Genomic DNA, 23,568 nt, shown 5'->3' with positions numbered 1-23,568 from the left:
CAAGGAGGCCTACAAATCTGACTCAGATACATGGATTAGTTTCTACCACATACTAATTGAGTGTATGTAAACTTCTGACCCACTGGGAATGTGATGAAAGAAATTAAAGCTGAAATAAACAATTCTCTCTACTATTATTCTTACATTTCACATTTTTAAAATAAAGTGGTGATCCTAACTGACCTAAGACAGGGAATTTTTATTAGGATTAAATGTCAGGAATTGTCAAAAACGGAGTTTAAATGTACTTGGCTAAGGTGTATTTAAACTGCCAACTTCAACAGTAACTCAGACATAATTTACAAATGAATCGTGTGTGTTTAGTGAGTCTGCCAGATCAGAGTTAGAGGGATGACCAGGGATGTTCTATTGAGAAGTGTGTGAATTAGACATTTTTCCTGTCCTGCTAAGCATTCAAAATGTAACGTGTACATTAGGGTATCAGGGAAAATGTAGGGAGAAAAAAGTACATTATTTTCTTTAGGAATGTAGTGAAGTAAAATTAATTATAAATATAAATAGTAAAGTACAGATACCCAAAAAAACTACTTAAGTAGTACTTTAGACTATTTCTAATTAAGTACTTTACACCACTGGAGATTCCATAGAGTCCATAGTCTAGCATGGTATGAGTTGCAGTGGCCTCTATACCGTACCATGCATATGAGTACAAAGCATTGTATTATCGACATAACCTTACCTCCTTTAAGCTTTGGTCCTGTGTACTCGTCCTCAACCACGGCATAGCAGAAAAGCAATATTTGTCACAAAGTGTTTAACAGCAACCCAACCTTGAGGAAGAGCATCTTATTTTAAGAAGGGACTCAGGGCTATGCTCAGCCCCTCTGCTGGCTTACTTCCCTAGGACTGGTCCATCTCTCACTCGCCCCAGTTTCCATCAACTATACAATTAAGCACATGATGGCACGCATAAACACACAGATGTTACTGTAATATTTGAACATTCAATTGTGTCAGCCAGACCACTCATAGCCCTCTATGTTCATAGATATCAGAATTGTAGAGGGGTAGGTATAGCCAATTACTTGCTTTCTGCAAGTGGCCATAACACACTGCAACCCCTGGGGGCGCCACCAGCCTACTTAAGTTGATGTTAGTCAGTTCCGCAACCCTGAAGTAGTTTGACATTTATTGTCATGTGTCTTGTCCTGGAGGCAGAAATGAGCAATATCCCCTTAGACAGGCCAGTTTCAAAGTCAAAATTGGCTATATTGAAAACAAAAATGACCTTTTAGGTCTTCATCTAAGGTTAGCCATTAGGGTTAGCAGTGTGGTTAAGGTTAAAATCTGATTGTATGACTTTGTGGCTGTGCCAGCTAGTGACCACTTTGCAGAGCTGCCTCCAGATCAAGATTCATGACAAAAAACACAAACCTGAAAGTAATCTATGGGCCAGGAGAAACTAATCCATGGTTGACATGGGTCTAAATCACATCCCTATTAATGCAGGTGAAACAAACTGACCTGAGGTGGATGTAGGCCTAGAGGAGCATGGTTGTTGGGCTCTCCCCGGCTGAGCTGGGTGTTTCCTTTCGATGTGTGTTAAAACAAACTTGCACTTTTACTTGGTACACATGAATAGGAATGAGTAGTTTCTAAAAACGTGTACACTCGTTTGTTATAAACAAAATACAGGTAGCAGTTTTGACAGAGATACTAACATGGCTAATATAGCCCTCTATGTTTGTCGATATCATAACTGTAGAGGGTAGGTATGGCCAATGACTTACTTTCTGCAAGCAGCCATAACACACTGGATCCACCAGGGGATGCCATCAGCCTAATTTTGTAATAATATACTATATATAGATATATAGATTTTTTTTCTCTAATTTTGTAATAATTTTATTGGAATTTCATCTTCCACATTGACAACAAAAAGATAAAACAACAACTACAATAAATAAAGAAAAAACAAACATAAGTAAATGAAATACTAAAGCGCAGTTTAAATAGAGTAATTAGGCACAATACATGGAACATACAGGATAATCATGAGAGAAATAAACAACAAACTGCCTGCTGCCTGACGAAATCACTATATCAATAGTTCTTAAAAATAGATAAGGCATACTTTTAAGACTGCTGAATAACAACTATCAATCAATTATACTGAGGTTTTTTCATTTTATGTCGGGTAGAGATACTGTACCTAAGCAACTGCTCTCTATCTCTCTTCTGTGCTAGAGATGGTAGCGACAACAAGACATTCCACAACCATTTTTTTCCTGGACCTGAACCACTATGGTCTACTCATTGCCCCGTGCCCAAGAGACTGTAGAGACAGCATTCAAGATGAATGTTCGTATACGCCGCTTCATGGGGCATGCCATCTTTCTAGAGCCAGTTTTACTGGGGTTACTATGCCTGCGCACTCAGTGCACACAAGGAGCAGTGACGATGTCATCACGTTATCCAAAAACATGACAGACATTGGACAAATATAAAATTGTAATATCTTTGGCTGTGAGTGAAAGCCAAAGATATAAAAAAGTGTATTTGTCCCATGTCTGTCATGTTTTTGGATAACGTGATCACATTGTCATTATTATTATATTATTGTCACTGCTCCTTGTGTGCACTGAGTGCTAGTGCGCAGGCGTTGTAATCCCAGTAAAACTGGCTGTAGAAAGATGGCAAACCTCATGAAACGGTGTATATGAACATCCATCTTGGATGCTGTCTCTACAGTCTCTTGTGACAAGGTAGGGTTGGTATACAGAAGATAGCCATATTTGGTAAAACACCAAGTCCATATGAGAGCAAGAACAGCTCAAATAAGCAAAGAGAAACGACAGTCCATCATTACTTTAAGACATGAAGGTCAATCAATTGGACGGCCAAGAAGAAGCACGAAGCTGAAAAGTTATCACCGTTTCATTATAACTACAACTCCCACCAGCTGAATATCTCACTTTCTCCACTTTTGGGGGGGCATTTTCTAAAAGTACTGGCAGTCAGTAAAAAAAAAAGTGGCCTGTAACTAATGGGTTCTTACCATACTGTAAATCCTCAGTTCAAACAGGCACACTAACACTGGGTGACAAAGTTGTTTTTATACTCTGTCATACCATTATCGTTATATTACATGGCATTTAATAGTGGAACTGATTTATAATCAAGTGATTGCTCAATCTGTACAACATTTTACAAAATCATAAGGTGACAGTCAAGTATATTGTCACCCTTGCACTTTTCTTCAAATAAGTTGAAATAAAAAAATATATATATATTTTGGTCTCCACAACATTTTGGATCGTCAACATTGATTTTTTTAAAAACTTAAATGTACAATTGTATTTGATACTTGGTTGCACAGACAAGTGAACTGCAAAACAAGCAACTTGTTTTAAAAGATATAGAGAAAAATACAACGCTGTCAATCAATAGAGATGGAAAGAGGCCTTATTTTTGGGCTTGGCTGCTGCGGTTTTTAAGGCTATTTTCATTCATAAGTAGTACATTCGCTTCTTTTATGTTTGAAAAAAGTGTCAAACTAATACCAAACACAGTACAGTAAAGAAAGGCAGAAACAACTTCTCCAATAGAAAGACTAGATCACACTTGTAGTCGATGTCATGGCGACGTTGGCTAGCTAAGCTCATGCGCAGAAACACGTCATCGGGTCTAACGGTCTTGTTGTGCGAACTGTGCATGTGCACTGACAAATCAAAGGCACTCCTTCGATATAAAGTTGCTTTTGACCTAAATTCAAACATTCCAGTTATCACTTTCACGAGGTTGGAGTCATAACATGTCCATCTACTTAAGACATTGGCTCGACTCTAGGTTGTGCCTCTATATTTACAGATAATTAACAACTAAGGAAGAATTTCTCACTTCTCCCATTGACTCATACCAAATGCCTTTTATAAAACATATTTGACACATCGCCGAAAATTTGAAAAATCTCAATTGAACTAGCCTTCTCCTTCCGCCTTGATAGCATGCCTAAGCGTGCCTGTTTGAACTGAGGATTTACAGTATGGTAAGAACCCATTAGTTACAGGCCGTTTTTTTTTTACCGACTGCCAGTACTTTTAGAAAATGCCCCCCCAAAAGTGGAGAACGTGAGATATTCAGCAGGTGGGAGTTGTAGTTCTAACGAAACGGTGATAACTTTTCAGCTTCGTGCATCTTCTTTGTCCGTCCAATTGATTGACCTTCATGTCTTAAAAGTAATGATGGACTATCGTTTCTCTTTGCTTATTTGAGCTGTTCTTGCCATAATATGCACTTGGTGTTTTACCAAATATGGCTATCTTCTGTATCCCAACCATACCTCGTCAAAAGAGACTGTAGAGACAGCATCCAAGAAAGACGTTCGTATATGCCGTGTCGTGAGGTTTGCCATCTTTCTAGAGCCAGTTTTACTGGGATTACTACGCCTGCGCACTAGCACTCAGTGCACACAAGGAGAAGTGACGATGTCATCACGTTATCCAAAAACATGACATTGGACGAATAAAATTCTTATATTTTGGCTTTCACTCATAGCCAAAGATATTACAATTTTATATTTGTCCAATTTATTTGAAGAAAAGTGCAAGGGTGCCAATATACTGTATGATTATAATAGCAATGTAAATAAGAAATTAATTATTTGTAAAATATTGTAAAATCACTTTATTATAAATCAGTCCCACTATTAAATGTCATGTAATATAATGATAATATTGTGACAGAGTATAAAACACAACTTTGCCATCCAATGAAAAAAATAGGTATTTATGTGGCATGATTCTCACACCAAATTCTTTAAAGTAACTGTCCAGTGAAAATCTTGTTGTATTTTTTTTAATCTAAATTTTAAAGCTCATATTCTGTTTGCTAATACCCAAATAATGTTGTTGACTCTTAATTTACCGGTAGGACCTTTTTAATTGTATGAGCAGTACATTTTTGCCAACATTTTAGCATGGTGGGTTGACTCCATGTTTTTTTAAAGAGACTGGCTCTTTTACTGTCCCCCTTGCTCCTGCTTCAGTAGGAGAGAGATCAGTCTCTCATTTTGTGAGTCTGGTCGTTTATATACGAGTAATTAAAACATGACATTAATTGATCGTTCAGTAGTTCATAAAAAGCCTCTCTCTATTGGAATGCCTTCGAGGCCAGGCATTTTCCCCATCTGAAAGTAATCAATTGCCAATCATAGTTAGTCCTGTGAAATTAGGCCTTCACAATATATTTTTGTGTAGCAGATAGTCTAACATGATTTTTGGGGAAACGTACAGGACCAGTTAAGAGTTTGGACACATCTACTCATTCAAAGGTTTTTCTTTCTTTTTACTATTTTCTACATTGTAGAATAATAGTGAAGACATCAAAACTATGAAATAACACATTCTGGAATCATGTAGTAACCAAAAAAGTGTTAAACAAATCAAAATATGTTTTATATTTAAGATTCAAAGTAGCCACCCTTTGCTTTGATGACAGCTTGGCATTCTCTCAACCAAATGCATGAGGAATGCTTTTCCAACAGTCTTGAAGGTGTTCCCACATATGCTGAGAACTTGTTGGCTGCTTTTCCTTCACTCTGCGGTCCAACTCATCCCAAACCATCTCAATTTGGTTGAGGTCGGGTGATTGTGGAGGCCAGGTCATATGATGCAGCACTCCCCTTCTTGGTCAAATAGCCCTTACACAGCCTGGTGGTGTGTTGGGTCATTGTCCTGTTGAAAACAAATGATAGTCCCACTAAGCGCTAACCAGATGGGATGGCATATTGCTGCAGAATGCTGTGGTAGCCATGCTGGTTAGTTGTGCCTTGAACTCTAAATAAATCACTGACAGTGTCACCAGCAAAGCACCCCCACACCATCACACATTCTCCTCCATGCTTCAAGGTGGGAACCACACATGCAGAGGTCACCCGTTCACCTACTCTGTCTCACAAAGACATGGCGGTTGGAACCAAAAATCTCAAAGGGAAGATTTCCACCAGTCTAATGTCCATTGCTCATGTTTCTTGGCCCAAGCAAGTCTCTCCATATTATTGGTGTCCTTTAGTAGTGGTTTCTTTGCAGTAAATCGACCATAGAGGCCTGATTCACGCAGTCTCCTCTGAACAGTTGATGTTGAGATGTGTCTGTTGAACTCTGTAAAGCATTTATTTGGGCTGCAATCTGAGGTGCAGTTAAATCTAATGAATTTATCCTCTGCAGCAGAGGTAACTCTGGGTCTTCCTTTCCTGTGGCGGTCCTCATGAGAGCCAGTTTCATCATAGAGCTTGATGGTTTTTGCGACTGCACTTCAAGAAACTTTCAAAGTTCTTGAAATTTTACAGATTGACTGACCATGTCTTAAAGTAATGATGGACTGTCTTTTGTCTTTCCTTATTTGAGCTGTTCTTGCCATAATATGGACTTGGTCTTTTACCAAAGAGATCTTCTGTATACCACCACTACCTTGTCACAACACAACTGATTGGTTCGAACGCATTAAGAAGGAAAGAAATTCCACAAATTAACTTTTAACAAGGCACACCTGTTAATTGAAATGCATTCCAGGTGACTACCTCATGAAGCTGGTTGAGAGAATGCCAAGAGTATGCAAAGCTGTCATCAAGGCAAAGGGCGGCTACTTTGAATAAAACATATTTTTATTTGTTTTATACTGTTGGTTACTACATAATTCAATATGTGTTGTTTCATAGTTTTGATGTCTTCCCTATTATTCTACAAGGTACAAAATAGTAAAAATAAAGAAAAACCCTTGAATGAGTAGGTGTGTCCAAACTTTTGAATGGTACTGTATATCACAAAACTCATCATCAACTCAGGTTGGAGGACCTTCCTCGTTCAGAATCTCCTTTGTAACTTTTTTCTGTAGTTTCTTTTTGGTCGGGTTACTATATTGAATTTGCTCTGGGAAAACAAAATAATAATAAACTCGGTCTTTCCTGAATAAATTCCTCAATCTCCTTTTGTTTTGTGTGTAGATTATTCAGGGATTCTGTAGTACATTCAACACCATTGATGTGTAATGTTAGATGTTCTATTTCTGTTGAAATTCTTCTCTCTGTTGACCGATACCTTTTTAGGGATGAGAATGTAATTGAATGGCTTCTAAAGGTACAATAATTGGGTCCACTGAACCAGTATTGTGCAAGAAAAAGTATGTTAAGAATTCCTTACTTTGTGTTAAGAAAGTAGTGTCAGTCAATAAACCCTGGTTAAATTTCCAATATACCCGTCCTCGTGGAAAGTCTGTCATACTTACATGGAGGGATACTGTATAAATTGATGATCTGATCGCATTCAATCCTCAATCAATGGACAGATACTTTAAAACATTTGACAACAAACAAATATAAAACAACTTAAAAATATACTGTACAGTGAGCTATTTTATAGATATACTGTATCACAACATTCCGATCTCAGTCCATTGCTCAGCAGATCTTCATGACGAGCCAATTCCAACAAGTAGTGCCACCAAAAAGGCTATATTTCCAAGGAAAAACAAGACCAGCAGTACCAACTCCATTCTTGTCTGGGGGAGAAATGAAAAGTCAAGTACAGCCGTGGCAGACAAAATAGTTGTTAAGAATGAGTCACTTTTCTAATTCACTGACACAATAAGTACATTTAAATGTGTGGGATTAAATGGTGGAAATCAGCGTACCGATTCAGAAGCCCTCTCTGCATGATCTAGAAGAACAACCAAAGTTATTGAAGTATTTGAAAAGAAAATAGAAACCTGCACACTTTTCTTGCTTGTATCACTTTGTTTATTCAAGAGTACGTGTCGGCCTCTTATCCTTCGTCAGAGCTTTTGACGTGCGCCAAGAGGCCGACAAAAGTTATATGGCAGATCCACAATATGAGGTTATTCAATATTATAGGGGGGCTATATATCATCAACCTGAATTTAACAAAATTAAGATCGATATCATTATGTATTTGATCTCACCATTGAGCTTCCAGCGCATGTGGAGTTCTAGCAGGATGTACATCGTTGCCTCCCATCCAACAAACCCACCCATCACCTTCAGAAGCCAACTATCCTCAGAGGTGCTAAAATACGACAGCCCAGTGAAGATGGCTGCCACTGGAAGATAATGTCAACACAATTACTAACATGGTAGTAGTGCAACAGCAAACATGTTTGACAGATATTGGCTGAGAAGATATGGTACTTTGTACTATGCTAATAAAATCCAACAAAAACAATGTCATGATCACAGTTCCTTACCAGCTAAACCTTTTATTGCCACTGCATTCAAAGCATGCGACCAATTGAAGAGGAATCGCCTGTGAAAAAACAACAACACAAGTATAATACATTACCTTGAGAAAACAAGCCACTTTTGGATTTACATACACATGAGCAAACTGACATACACTAGGTATGAGTCTGTATCCCTTACCAGTGATGTTGAGGTCCACATCGGAACATGGCAGCGATAGGCTGGAAGAAGGTCAGGATCATAACGATGCAGCCCAACACAGGATGGGCTCCCTATAAACACACTGGGCTCATAAACTGTCTCTCATAACTATTTCAATTATCGGAGCCTTCCATAATAGAGTAGGTTTCATAAAACTGTAGACGGCACAGCATTTGTCAGATAGGTCTGTTTGTTTTAAATAACAATCGGCGCGCAGTAAAGGTTTATGATACATACCCCACTCCAGCCTCCAACTTCTGAGAAGGCCAAAATGAAGGCGATGATGGTGGCGGCAACAGTGAGTGTCATAAGAGACACGTGCGCCTGAGGAACATGCAAGTCAAGAGTACAGATTATGTGGCATTATTATTTGGAACTAAAAACATGACTAATGTTTATGTTCATAATCTTATATATATATTTTTCTTATTGTTGTTGTATTGTCGAGAAGGAACCTGCAAGTCAGCATTTTGTTGGACAGTGTATACCATGTGTATCCCGTACATACGACTAATAAAATGTGAAACATGACGGACGTCAGTCTGCTTGCTTAATTAACAGTATAGCTTCCTCGCCTGCTTGACACACTCTCCCAGTCACGCTATATGTGGAAAAGGCACCAATTCGATAGCAGTGAAAACATTTCAAGAACAATCTAACTTACGGTACAATCTCATTTTGTTACACTTTTACACTTGACAGTATTATAGAAACTCACCAGAAACCAAACATCTTTCCCAAAATAATGTTTCCCCTTGGCCACACCTTTCAGATACCTGGCTATGACCATTCCCAAACTACCCGTGGTCATCCACGCTATCAACATCAGGGAACCTGAAGCACAACAGGATAATAAATCAATTATCCATAATCAATACACAAATGTAGTTATAATCAGTGTATTACTGTATAACAATTTGTTCGAGGTTATGCATGCAAACTCTCCTCACTAAGGAAACGGCAACCTTACCATGTGCTTTAATAATAGGTGGCTCTTTTTCACTTGTAACAACTTGAGGACTTGAAATGTCCACTTTAGTGTCACTGATGAAGGTGCCAGTATGAAAGCCGATTGTCCCTGTCAAAGCCAACCGAAAAGTGAAATGGAAGAGAAATAGAATGAAATGATATTGTGAAACATATGACTGCTTGACTGAAGCGGACCGCTTTCTTCATCAGTACCAGGCCCACAATATTTGAATCCTTATTAGATAACAGGGCCCGTATTGATAAAATATCTCAGAGTAGGAGTGCTGATTTAAGATCCCATCTTCCATGTCCATGTAATGTCACTCATTATTACCTAAAGATGTCATAGCACTATGTAAATAAAATGACAGTGGGATACAACTACTTCCTCTGTACCAGTACTGGTGCTACTATGCTGTAAGCTTTTGGCTCATACTGTACCACTACTGGAGGGTCCGTGAACGATCATGAGATAGTAGAGGGAACTGGACCCTCCGGATCGCTGAGTTGAAATGGGGTTCCTAGTCGTGAAGGAACAGCTAATGATACTATTATTCACTGAGGATTTAACATCAGAAACATTTCCCTAGAAAAGGACAAACAAGAGACATTTGAGTCATTACTTTTGCGAGTCATTATAGCATCAGGGTCGGGGGTACATTCCATTTCAAATCAGAACTTTAATTCCAGTCCATATTCCAATTTCTATCCTCCTCTTTGCATTTCATATGTCATAATAGCAAGCAAGTACCAGAGGAAGTATGTCCGGTATCTTCCTTCCTGTTGAAAAGGCGTGTTGCAATTGGATGAGCCCGCTACTGTCCCGTCCACAAATATAGATGTCATCATTTCCCTTATGTGATGTAAAGGAAAACAGATTATGAGAGGAACACAATCAACCCTGCCACAGACTACTTGAAGGTGCAGGGTACAATAAACAAAAATTCGTAAAATAAAAATAGCACACTGTTGAATGCTCCTGCAGTTTATAGGCTGCCTATCAACTGCCCTCATACAATCCCTCTTCGTTGTAAAAATAAACTTGTTCACCGTTTTCATTGAAGTGAAAGTATCTGGACGAGTGCCTCGAAATTTAAATAAGCATATTGAATTGCAGGATGTGCATGCACTACTTCTGAAAAGGCTAAATTACCATCCTCTGGTCATCTGAGAAGCCGATGGCGATGTAGCCATCTGAAGGGCCAGTCATCTCCAACTGGATGGCTGTGTCACCGGGAGAAGTCATAGCAGACAGGTAGTAACAGTCTGGGCTGACCCCAGGGTCACAGTTCAGAGGTTGGCTGAAACAGACCTTAGTGCTGCCACATCCAGTGCTGGAGTTGGACAACTATTACAAACATATTCAACGTTATTGTAAAGCACTTTGGGACAACTGATGTAAAAATAAATGTTATTGTTTGTTTGAAAATGTAATATGACAATATTTTCTGAGAGTGAGCGGCAGGTAGCCTAGCGGTTAGAGCGTTGGGCCAGTAACTGAAAGGTTGCTAGTTCGAATCCCTGACCCGACAAGGTGAAACATCTGTTGATCTGCCTTTGAGCAAGGCACTTAACCCTAATTGCTCCAGGGTCGCCGTCAATGACCCCACTCTCAGGGGGAGTTGGGAAAATGCAAAAACAACATTTCCATTTCTCACCTCACGCTCGTACAGGTTACCCACTTCTACATGCAATGAAACAGGACAAATACAAATATCCCCCTTTGATAGACTATCAATTACACTTGTGATACATTGTTAAGACAAGTTTATGTTTTAGATAAAAACATATCTGTACTATTATCTATTACCATCAGTACTAAGGATTTCAATGGAAATACTGAGTACATTTACATGCACACTAATAATTCGATATTAAACTGATTATGGCAGTAGGCCGAGTATGGCATTAGTCATGTAAACAACTTACTCTGCTTGTCTTAATTGGCATAAGTTCATAATCTAAGTAAGCATACGCCGATTAAAACATCTGGTTTCTGAGCAACCTTTAGAATTATTAGGACATGTACACTCTTTAGAAAAAAAGAGTTCCAAAAGGGTTCTGCAGCTGTCCCCATAGAAGGGAACTTTAAGGTTCCAGGGTAGAACTCTTTTGCGTTCTATGTAGAACTCTCTGTGAAAAGGGTTCTACATGGAACCCAAAATGATTCTACTTGGAACCAAAAGGGTTCTACATGGAACCAAAGGGGGTTCTTCAAAGGGTTCTCCTTTGGGGACAGCCGAATAACCTTTAAGGGTAAACACTTTAATCGTAGTTCCAGGGTGTATTTGATCTGCGCATGTGATAAAACCAGCAGTGCAAGCCTCCGTCCTTTGCACGAGTGAAGGGAGTTAAAAATGTCAGAATCAAATTAGGCTTCCCAAAAATAACATGGTAGCACATATTTCGATTGGCAATTTTCTGCATTTATCAAAGTCCCATCAGTAGCCTGATTTCGTGTCCATATAAACAGGATTATTAGGGAAATCATTCTTCTTGCAAAGCATGCAAATGTTTTAATCAAATTATTATATTAATCTGAAAATTCACAATAATCGTATTATTGTGTGCATGTAATCTTACTCACTTTTGAGGATGAGGCGAAGGAGGAGGTAGAGGTGATGGATATGGATTTGCTGTTAGTTCGGGGTGCAGCAGCGATGTTGTATGTGACTGGAGAACTTTTCACTCCAACCCAGAAGGTGGAGTAATCTTTTACAAAGGATGCACTGTAAAAATGGCATGGCAGAACATATAGTAAAGCAATGTAATAACATTAAGGGACGGATTTTCCATTGAACGTGCGTTTTAGCCGAGAACGAGGCTTAATCTGTGTACCGGAAACCGGGCCCCAGGCTATAAGATGTGAACATTCTGCTTCACGAGCTAGGGGATATTGGATGGGTGAATCACCTGAATTGGATGGAGTTGAGGTTGCCTGATATGGGGGCCCTCCATATTCCCTGGATGGAGGATTTAGGTGAATCTGATGTGTGAGAAACTGCAGAATTCTGAGAAAAGGAGAAAAAAAAAGGATCCATGAAGATTGTTTTATTCAGATGCAACAGGGTGATTCCATGCCAGGGAGACCCAAAGATATTTTGGGTTTCTTAGATTGTTCTGGCTATTCTCACATATAAATTTAATTGATTGGAGTCCACCTGTGGTAAATTCAATTAATTGGACATGATTTGGAAAGGCACACACCTGGCTATATAAGGTCCAACAATTGACATTGCATGTCAGAGCAAAAACCAAGCCATTAAGTCTAAGGAATTGTCCGTAGAGCTCCGAGACAGGATTGTGTCTAGGGAAGGGTACCAAAACATTTCTGCAGCATTGAAGGTCCCCAAGAACACACTGGCCTCCATCATTCTTAAATGGAAGACGTTTGGAATAACCAAGACTTCTCAGTCTACTTGCCCCAGGAAATAGGGGAACCCTTAAGGTGCCTGCTACAATCAGGTTTCTGAGTTTTACCTGGTTACATTCAGGAAGAAGAAAATAATCGCCCCACCACTCTGGGATCTGTGGCGCCACCTTTGAGTTATGATACATTTTATGAGCACCACCAACACAGTGAATGGGAAAATGGATTCAAATGGAACTCTGTCTGCTGGTGATTTGCCGAATGTGCAATCATAAAGGTCACCGGAACTGTTCCCACCTGAGATTCAGGCAGTATACATACAGTACCAGTCAAAGGTTTGGACACACCTACTTATTCAAGGGTTTTTCTGTATTCTTACTATTTTCTACATTGTAGAATAACAGTAAAGACATCAAAACTATGAAATAACACATATGGAATCATGTCGCAACCAAAGAAGTGTTAAACAAATCAAAATATGTTTTATATTTGAGATTATTCAAAGTAGCCACCCTTTGCCTTGATGACAGCTTTGCACACTCTTGGAACTCTTTCTGGAATGCATTAACAGGTGTGCCTTGTTAAAAGTTTAACAAGGCACACCTGTACACTCTTGGAACTCTTTCTGGAATGAATAACAGGTGTGCCTTGTTAAAAGTTGTTAAAAGTTTCCTTCTTAATGCATTTGAGCCAATCAGCTTTGTTGTGACAAGGTAGGGGTGGTACACAGAAGATGGCCCCATTTGATAAAAGACTTACCTAGTTAAATAAAGGTGAAATAAAATGTAAAAAAATTAAACTTAGCCTGAAGACCCGATGTTGTATTGCATAGAATTCTAATCTGGGCAGATATGTGCGTTTGGTTGAGCAAAGTTTCCTCTCACGACCTCTACCAACCAGAATGATGAATAAAATGATACTTTACCGGTTGTCCGTGAGGTTGGTCCTTTAGCAGGTAAGAATGTGACATCAAATATCCACAGAGTAGTGTTATCAACCTGACCTTCAGTATGCTGGTCTGTATTTAATTTTTATTTAAATGTTTTATTTCCAATACTGATGCAATTCACATGTGACAAACACTTGCACAATATGGCCGAGCCTAGCCGAACTTCAGAGAAAACGTTCCCTTTGTCGACTACATTCAGCTATTGTTTACATATTGTGCATCACGCGCAATGCATCAACAGATTGAAAATACAAGCGAAAGAACCTACCTGCGCCGCAAATATTTGCGTAAGTTAAAGGTTTTCCGACCTGCGTGAGCTGCCGTTGGAATAATCAGATACAACCAGAGAAGGTCCATGGGAGCAGCTCGACTGAAGGAGCGGCTGGAGAACTGGTGGAGGGCCCAGAACCAAATCCAACCATGGTAACCTGGAGAGGCGGGACAAAGACCTCAAGCAGGAGATCCAGGGTCTATGACAATCTATCCTCACATCCCTCACGTCTCCCAAGTGGAGCTTGCCAGCCAGAGCCCATGAATGGGTCTGCCAACACCAAGTCGACTGAGGGTCGACGTAGCAGGGACTTCAACTCCACAGCAGGGTTTTGAAGTAGCAATGATGTTAATCTCAACCCCAGCAACAGGTGACCAGTCCAGCAGCACCAATGTCAACCCTCCAGCATTTCCGAGGAAGGAGCCGAAAATGCCTTCTTACCAGCAGAGGGTGGACATTGAAAATGACCTGCTGAGGTTTTTAACGAATGGCCAAGGCTTGGCGGTGGCAAGAGGAAGAGTGGGCCTGCTATCTAAATCCATTGCTCAAGGGAAAGGCCATAGAGGCTTACACAGAAACTGATGAGGGGTTGTCCAAAGTCTACAAGGACCTGAAGGAAGCACTGCTGGTGAAGTTGGACATCTCCCCAGACACCTACCTTCAACGCTTCAGAGCTGGATCAACACCATCGAGAGAGTCACAGACGAAGACTTCCCACCGCCTCAGGGACTTCTACTGCCGATGGGTTCGACCGGAGGAGAAGACACAGGACAAGATCGGTGAGGTCGTCATCCTCGAGCAACTTCTACAAGTTGTTCTACATAACACTCGGATCCGAGAGCACGAGCCCAAGGATGGGCTTATGGCGGCCAAGCGGGCACTGCAGTACCTCAACATACGAAAAGGGGGCCCATCACAACCTGCAGCATCCACTCCAAGAAGCTTCAGAGGCATAAGGGACACCTGGAACACCAAAGATGGAGGTAACTCTGGGGGGATTGTGTCTGGGAGGAGTAAGTAAGGGATCAGATGTGAGGGACCTGTTTTTATTGTCAGCAGCAAGGGCACAAAGCTTCAATGTGTCCACCACGTAAGTCCAAGCTCTCAGGTTACTGAGTTCCCAGAGAGGGAGATGGTGTTCAGGATAGGCAGAGTGGGGGAGAGTCAGTCTTGCTACCTGTGAAAGCAAATGGTCAAAGTCTCACTGAAGTGCTTGACACTGGTAGTTCCCCGTCTCTGATGCACCTTTGGAAAATATACATTTTAAAAACTCCAATCAATTTAATTTAACCTATACAATCATAAATCCATAATTTATTTAAGGCCGGTCTAAAGAAACATGATATGAAGAAAATGTAGTCTATTTCTGTCACGCCCTGGCCTTAGTTATCTTTGTTTTCTTTATTATTTTGGTTAGGTCAGGGTGTGACACGGGGGATTTGTGTGTTTTGTCTGGTCTAGGGGTTTTTGTATGTTTATGTGGCTGTTTCCTTTCTAGATAGTTTGTAGGTCTATAGTTGCCTAGATTGGTTCTCAATTAGTGGCAGCTGTCTATCGTTGTCTCTGATTGGGAACCATATTTAGGCAGCCATATTCTGTGGGTACTTTGTGTGTGATTGTCTTCTGTCTGTGTCATTGCACCAGATAGGACTGTTTCGGTTTTCACATTTGTTGTTTTGTATTTTGTAGTGTTCTCGTGTATGGTCTTTATTAAACATGTTGAACTCTAACCACGCTGCATTTTGGTCCTCCTCTCCTTCAGCGGAAGAAAGCCGTTACAATTTCAGAAGAATCAAATAGCATATTCTGAGTGGTCCATATGTTAGGCCCTGGCAATGTCATATGGCTGTGGGCTACAATAGCTCATTTAATCATTCCTGTGGCATTATTTTAAAATATGTTATAGTAAGATGAATACAATTCAACATAGCTGAATAAATAGAAATGATATTTCTGAGGGAGTGGGTACATGTGGCTATTCTATGTTGAGAGGTTAACAAAGTGATCATTAGAAACAGGTCCCCCTATATGCTTAATTTAGAGTTAATTATGCAACTTTAGTTGTGATACAAACCTTAGGATATACAGTGCCTTCAGAAAGTATTCACACCCCTTGACTTTTTCCACATTTTGTTGTGTTACAAAGTGGGATTAAAATTGATTTGTCATTTTCTTTGTCAACGATCTACACAAAATGCTCTAATGTCAAAGTGGAAGAAAAAGCCTAACATTGTAAAAGATTAATGAAAAATAAAACACAAAAATACCATGATTAGATAGGCATTCAACCCCCTGAGTCAATACATGTTAGAATCACCTTTGGCAGAGTTTACAGTTGTGAGTCTTTCTGGCTATGTCTATAAGAGCTTTCCACACCTAGATTGTGCAACATTTACCCATTATTATTTTCAAAACTGTTCATGTTTTGTCAAATTGGTTGCTGATCATTGGTAGACAACCATTTTCAGATTTTTCAAGCAGATTTAAAAGGACTGGACCCTTTTTTTTAAATGTTTGCCCAAAATGACATACCCAAATCTAACTGCCTGTAGCTCAGGACCTGAAGCAAGGATATGCATATTCTTGATACCATTTGAAAGGAAACACTGAAGTTTGTGGGAAATATTCTTGTTACTTACAACCTCATGCTAATCACATTAGCCTACGTTAGCTCAACCGTCCCGCGCCCGGGGGGGGGCACCGATCCTGTAGAAGTTAAGTCAAAACTGTAACTCGACCACTCCGGAACATTCACTGTCTTCTTGGTAAGCAACTTCAGTGCCTTTTGTTTTAGGTTCTTGTCCTGCTGAAAGGTGAATTCAGACTGAACCAGGTTTTCCTATAGGATTTTGCCAGTGCTTAGCTCCTTTTCCATTTATTTTTATCGTGAAAAACTCCCCAGTCCTTAACAATTACATGCATACCCATAACATGATGCAGCCAGCACTATGCTTGAAAATATGTAGTGTGGTACTCAGTAATGTGTTGTATTTGACCCAAATTTGTATTCAGGACAAAAAGAGAATTGCAAACAGGATGCATGTTTTGGAATATTTTTTATTCTGTACATGCTTCCATCTTTTCACTGTGTCAATTAGATTAGTATTGTGGATTAACTACAATATTGTCGATTGTCTCGTTTTAGTCAACTGAAATTAAAAGTAATTGTTGCTTAAGTATAGTACACACACAGTTTTGTATTGCTATCCTTGTGGGAAGCAAAGAATTGATTCCCATCTAAAATCCTATTTTCCCTAACCGTAAATCTAAATCTAACCCTAGCCTAACCATAACCCTAAACCCAAACCCCTAATCCTAAAACTATACCTAATCATAACTCCTAACCCCAACCCTAATTGTAACCCTAAACCTAATCCCTAAGCCTAAAATAGGGTTTTTCCTCATGGGGACCGGCAAAATGTCCCTGAATTTTCCTTGTTTTACCTTGCCCACAAGGATAGTTAAACAAACACACACAACCTTACATAAATATATCCTTTTTCTCAGCCACTTTACCCTTGATTGTATGCTTTTAACTATCTCATCTACATTTGAAGTCGTAAATGTACATACACTTAGGTTGGAGTCATTAAAATTAGTTTTTCAACCACTCCACAAATTTCTTGTTAACAAACTATAGTTTTGGCAAGTTGGTTAGGACATCTACTTTGTGCATGACACAAGTAACTTTGCCAACAATTGTTTACAGACAGATTATTTCACTTATTCACTGTATCACAATTCCAGTTTACATACACTAAATTGACTGTGCCTTTAAACAGCTTGGAAAATTCCAGAAAATTATGTGATGGCTTTAGAAGCTTCTGACATAATTTGAGTCAATTGAAGGTGTACCTGTGGATGTATTTCAAGGCCTACCTTCAAACTCAGTGCCTCTTTTTGACATCATGGGAAAATCAAAAGAAATCAGCCAAGACCTCAGAAAAAAAATTGTAGACCTCCACAAGTCTGATTCATCCTTGGGAGCAATTTCCAAACGCCTGAAGGTACCACGTTCATCTGTACAAACAATAGTACGCAAGTATAAACACCATGGGACCACGCAGCCGTCATACCGCTCAGGAAGGAGGCGCGTTCTGTCTCCTAGAGTTTAACATACTTTGGGGCGAAAATTGCAAATAAATCCCAGAACAACAGCAAAGGACCTTGTGAAGATGCTGGAGGAAACAGGTACAAAAGTACCTATATCCACAGTAAAACGAGTCCTATATTGACATAACCTGAAAAGCTGCTCAGCAAGGAAGAAGCCACTGCTCCAAAACAGCCATAAAGAAGCCAAACTACGGTTTGCAACTGCACATGGGTACAAAGATTGTACTTTTTGGAGAAATGTCCTCTGGTCTGTTGAAACAAAAATAGAACTGTTTGGCCATAATGACCATCGTTATGTTTGGAGGAAAACGGGGGAAGCTTGCAAGATGAAGAACACCATCCCAACTGTGAAGCAAGGGGGTGGCAGTATCATGTTGTGGGGGTGCTTTGCTGCAGGAGGGACTGGTGCACTTCACAAAATAGATGGCATCATGAGGACGGAAAATTATGGGGATATATTGAAGCAACATCTCAAGACATCAATCAGGAAGTTAAAGCTTGGTCGCAAATGGGTCTTCCAAATGGACAATGGCCCCAAGCATACTTCAAAGTTGTAGAAAATTGGCTTAAAGACAACAAAGTAAAGGTATTGGAGTGGGCATCACAAAGCCCTGACCTCAATCCCTTAGAAAATGAGTGGGCAGAACTGAAAAAGCATGTGCGATCAAGGAGGCCTACAAACCTGACTCAGTTACACCATCAGGAGGATTGGGCCAAAATTCACCTAACTTATTGTGGGAAGCTTGTGGAAGGCTACCTGAAATGTTTGACCCAAGTTAAATCATTCAAAGGCAATGCTACCAAATACTAATTGAGTGTATGTAAACTCTTACCCGCTGGGAATGTGATGAAAGTAATAAACTTAAATAAACCATTCTCTCTACTATTATTCTGACATTTCACATTCTTAAATAAAGTGGTGATCCTATCCTAATTTTTTAGTAGGATTAAATGTCAGGAATTGTGAAAAACTGAGTTTAAATGTATTTGGCTAAGGTGTGTGTAAACTTCCGACTTCAACTGTATCTCCAGTATCCCTGCAGTCATATCAGTACATGTACATTCTTGTGTTCTTTCTCTACTGGCATTGACACTTACATTTATATTTATTTTTTACATTTATATTGACACTGCTATTTTTTTTTTTTATACTGCATTGTTAAAGGTTTTCAGTGTAGACTTACAGCCTCTACTCTACCCGACAGGGTAGCAGGAGGACCCATGCAGGAACACGGAATAACTGATCTGTTTTTGTAAAACAAGAATGCTGTTTTCTTCTGTCTCATAAATACATTTATAAGATCTAAACAACCATTACTGTTTCAATGTTATATGCAGAGATGCAACTTTCCCATTCTGAAATTGCATTTTTTTTAAACCATTATTTAACTAGGCAAGTCAGTTAAGAACAAATTCTTATTTACAATGACGGCCTACCCCGGCCAAACCCAGACTACGCTAGGCCAATTGTGCGCCACCCTATGGGACTCCATCACGGCCGGGTGTGATACAGCCTGGATTCGAACCAGGGTGTCTGTAGTGACGCCTGAAGCACTGAGATGCAGTGCTGCGCCACTCGGGATCCCTATAATTGGAATGTGATACAAAACGAGGCAATGGTGTGCTTTAGGACCATGCAGATACCGAGCGGTCGGGTAGGCTGTTTGGAGTGTTAATCCGAGTGGATAAAAATAATAATACCAAAAAAAGTTATGCCCCCCCCCCACTACTAAAACCAAAGTTGCGCCCCTGGTTATATGTAATACTGTAGCTCTCATAACATAACAGAAAAGCAGGCAATAGGTCAGGTGGTAATAGATAGGTGGGACTAAACAGAATGAAATTGAATTATACAGTCTCTATGGGAATAGACTCACAGATAGGCCGTTACAGGTGAGTAGCTGGGCCTCTCGACTTGTTACAGTGAAGGATCCCAGAGGACTGCTTCCTCCAACCTCTCTGGCTTGTAACATAAACCCAATGAATGGAGTGGAAGCTGCCAGGAGCCGGACTGTAAACAAAGGTGTTTAGTTGATTTTAACACCACCATAGAAAATGGAGACCGTTATTAATTCCATATCTACTTTTCAGCATATCTACCCATAACAGCCAAACCATAGATTAATAAAACCAAAAGGCCTAGTGGTGAGGGTTCAATATCTCTGCATGAAACCTCCAGTAATAGAGAAAACTTCATGATGTCTCACCGATAATTTCATCGCCCTCCTTGAAGCTGAACCGGTCAGTGGTGACAGAGAATGGAGCGGGGCTTTGCTGCGCGCCTTTTTTGTGTTGCGGTGTCATATTGTCACATGCCCCAGTCACCTTTCCGGAGCTGTAGCACCGCACCGCACGCAGACAACACACCAGTAACACAATGATAAATATGTATCGTTCCATTTAGATTAAATTATTAAAACGAAAACTGTAAAAATTGCCTACTGATGGAGACCATAACCCACCGATGCCGGCAAATTGTGAAGTTTGGGTGAGGGGCAGAATTTGTATTATAGTGCCTTGTGGGTGGAGAGTAGACTTGTCGCGACAGGTTATGCTGCGTTCATAACCAAGTGGGATGGTTGGAAAGGACGAATTGTGACGTCGTAAATACAAGTTGGATGCATTCACTCCTTGACAGAATCCTGATTGGCTAATGGCCAAGCTCGCCAACAAGCTCCATCAACCATAAACTAAAGTACAGCTATTATGCTTGTAAACGAATGATAGTGTTAAAAAAAACAGAATAATAGATTATTTTTAAATAGTATTTTGTTGTTGCATTTAACTGCCGAAAATGCTGTTATCGGGGTCACTTCCTTGACTTCAGAGGTCAGCATGTGGGAGAAGTCAGAGCTCAGGTATGATAGACGAGTTTTCCTTTAGTAATTACCAGTTGGAGGGCCATTCAGGTGGATTTTTCAGAGTCGTATATGGTAAATGCCACCTTCCCACTGGGTTATGAATGCAGGTTATAACAGGTTGCTTCCATAGAGATGTATAGAGCTGTTTTGTTATGTTATTGTTTGTTATCATGTTCCGGCCCCCTGACCATTCACTCAAGAAGAAAATGGCCCGTGGCCGAATCTAGTTCCCATCCAGTTGACTACTTTAAAATGGTGAAAGTCCTCAATGGTACTGCCCATGCTAAAACTGTTTTTTGGGCACTCGAGACCTCTATAGAGTACCACAGTATGAGTCATAATACTCATAAAACCTAGTGGTCAAACAGGAAAAAGGTTCCAATCATTTTACCACCATTCATTTTTCCCATAGGGGATTTTAGAAACATTTAAAATAAGAGCTGTGTTTCGTGTAGGCTTACCCTGGCGTGACGTTTTAATAACTGTGTAAATCTCTTGGACAAGTTGACATTTATCAAAATTTTGACCGCTAGGTTTTATGGGTATTAGTTCACCTCCACTGTGGGGCTGTATACATCTCTATGTTTGCTTCCCACAATACCATACCAATGTTCCTTCCAGGCTTACGGTTTTCTACATTAGCTTTGGTGCAATTATCACAAGTACAGTGGGGCAAAAAAGTATTTAGTCAGTCACCAATTGTGCATTTTCTCCCACTTAAAAAGATGAGGCCTGCAATTTTCATCATAGGTACACTTCAACTATGACAGACAAAATGAGAAAAGAAATCCAGAAAATCACATTGTAGGATTTTTAACGAATTTATTTGCAAATAATGGTGGAAAACAAGTATTTGGTCACCTACAAACAAGCAAGATGTCTGGCTCTCACAGACCTGTAACTTCTTGTTTAAGAGGCTCCTCTGTCCTCCACTCGTTAACTGTATTAATGGCACCTGTTTGAACTTGTTATCAGTATAAAAGACACCTGTCCAAAACCTCAAACAGTCACACTCCAAAGTCCACTATGGCCAAGACCAAAGAGCTGTCAAAGAACACCAGAAACAAAATGGTAAAACCTGCACCAGGCTGGGAAGACTGAATCTGCAATAGGTAAGCAGCTTGGTTTGAAGAAATCAACTGTGGGAGCAATTATTAGGAAATGGAAGACATACAAGACCACTGATAATCTTCCTCGGTCTGGGGCTCCACGCAAGATCTCACCCCGTGGGGTCAAAATGATCACAAGAACGGTGAGCAAAAATCCCAGAACCACACGGGGGGACCTAGTGAATGATCTGCAGAGAGCTGGGACCAAAGTAACAAAGCCTACCATCAGTAACACACTACGCCGCCAGGGACTCAAATCCTGCAGTGCCAGACGTGTCCCCCTGCTTAAGCCAGTACATGTCTAGGCCCGTCTGAAGTTTGCTAGAGAGCATTTGGATGATCCAGAAGAAGATTGGGAGAATGTCATATGGTCAGATGAAACCAAAATACAACTTTTTGGTAACTCAACTAGTTGTATTTGGAGGACAAAGAATGCTGAGTTGCATGCAAAGAACACCATACCTACTGTGAAGCATGGGGGTGGAAACATCATGCTTTGGGGCTGTTTTTCTGCAAAGGGACCAGGACCGTGTAAAGGAAAGAATGAATGGGGCCATGTATCGTGAGATTTTGAGTAAAAACCTCCTTCCATCAGCAAGGGAATTGAAGATGAAACGTGGCTGGGTCTTTCAGCATGACAATGATCCCAAACACACCGCCCGGGCAACGAAGGAGTGGCTTCGTAAGAAGCATTTCAAGGTCCTGGAGTGGCCTAGCCAGTCTCCAGATCTCAACCCCATAGAAAATCTTTGGAGGGAGTTGAAAGTCCGTGTTGCCCAGCAACAGTCCCAAAACATCACTGCTCTAGAGGAGATCTGCATGGAGGAATGGGCCAAAATACCAGCAACAGTGTGTGAAAACCTTGTGAAGACTTACAGAAAACGTTTGACCTCTGTCATTGCCAACAAAGGGTATAATAATTAGCAAATCATTTGCAAATAAATTCATTTAAAAATCCCACAATTATTTTTTTTCTCATTTTGTCTGTCATAGTTGAAGTGTACCTATGATGAAAATTACAGGCCTCTCATCTTTTTAAGTGGGAGAACTTGCACAATTGGTGGCTGACTAAACTTTTTTGCCCCACTATATGTGGTCAATTTTCTAAACTCTTAGTACAAAAATCCAAACCGATAACTGTAATCAAATGAAACAAAGGAATTGAATGAAACATAACGTTTAGGAGCTACTAGTTTGAATCAAGCCCGTCTTGAGCATTTGGCCATTGGTTCTCATCGACATCACAGTAACTGTCCTCATTGTTCATACACGTGGGGGAAAAAACATCAAGCCTCACATACAGTACCAGTCAAAAGTTCGGACACCTACTCATTCAAGGGTTTTTCTTTATTTGTACTATTTTCTACATTGTAGAATAACAGTGAAGACATCAAAACTATGAAATAACACATATGGAATCATGTAGTAACCAAAACAAGTGTTAAACAAATAAAAATATATATTTGATTCTTCAAAGTACCCTTTGCCTTGATGACAGCTTTGCACAATG

General features: G+C 40.0%; 1 protein-coding gene across 1 annotated transcript; it reads right to left on the bottom strand.

Moving 5' to 3' along the window:
• Positions 1-4,632: 4,632 nt before the first annotated feature.
• LOC118392498 (putative ferric-chelate reductase 1) lies at positions 4,633-20,580 on the bottom strand. Its single transcript, XM_035784535.2, has 15 exons — positions 20,296-20,580; positions 19,966-20,099; positions 12,299-12,396; positions 11,973-12,114; positions 10,539-10,733; positions 10,137-10,238; positions 9,827-9,971; positions 9,387-9,494; positions 9,135-9,250; positions 8,654-8,740; positions 8,396-8,487; positions 8,221-8,279; positions 7,939-8,076; positions 7,651-7,676; positions 4,633-7,518 (listed from the first exon to the last, which is right to left on the bottom strand). Exons 1-15 carry the CDS (start codon positions 20,486-20,488, stop codon positions 7,429-7,431), a joined length of 1,725 nt encoding a protein of 574 aa, XP_035640428.1. The 5' UTR covers positions 20,489-20,580; the 3' UTR covers positions 4,633-7,428.
• Positions 20,581-23,568: the final 2,988 nt, after the last annotated feature.

Source organism: Oncorhynchus keta, chromosome 13, assembly GCF_023373465.1.
Source record: "Oncorhynchus keta strain PuntledgeMale-10-30-2019 chromosome 13, Oket_V2, whole genome shotgun sequence".
Lineage (NCBI taxonomy): Eukaryota > Metazoa > Chordata > Actinopteri > Salmoniformes > Salmonidae > Oncorhynchus > Oncorhynchus keta.
This window is presented reverse-complemented; position numbering and strand designations above follow the sequence as displayed.

What these genes read in the sequence shown, in the direction of transcription:
- LOC118392498 (XM_035784535.2), bottom strand. Translation starts at nt 20,488, where the DNA reads ATGGAACGATACATATTTATCATTGTGTTACTGGTGTGTTGTCTGCGT. An exon ending in GGAGGGCGATGAAATTATCG is followed by an intron (nt 20,100 to 20,295) that starts GTGAGACATCAT and finishes CTTTGTTTACAG; the next exon opens with TCCGGCTCCTGGCAGCTTCC. An exon ending in CTCAACTCCATCCAATTCAG is followed by an intron (nt 12,115 to 12,298) that starts GTGATTCACCCA and finishes CCATTTTTACAG; the next exon opens with TGCATCCTTTGTAAAAGATT.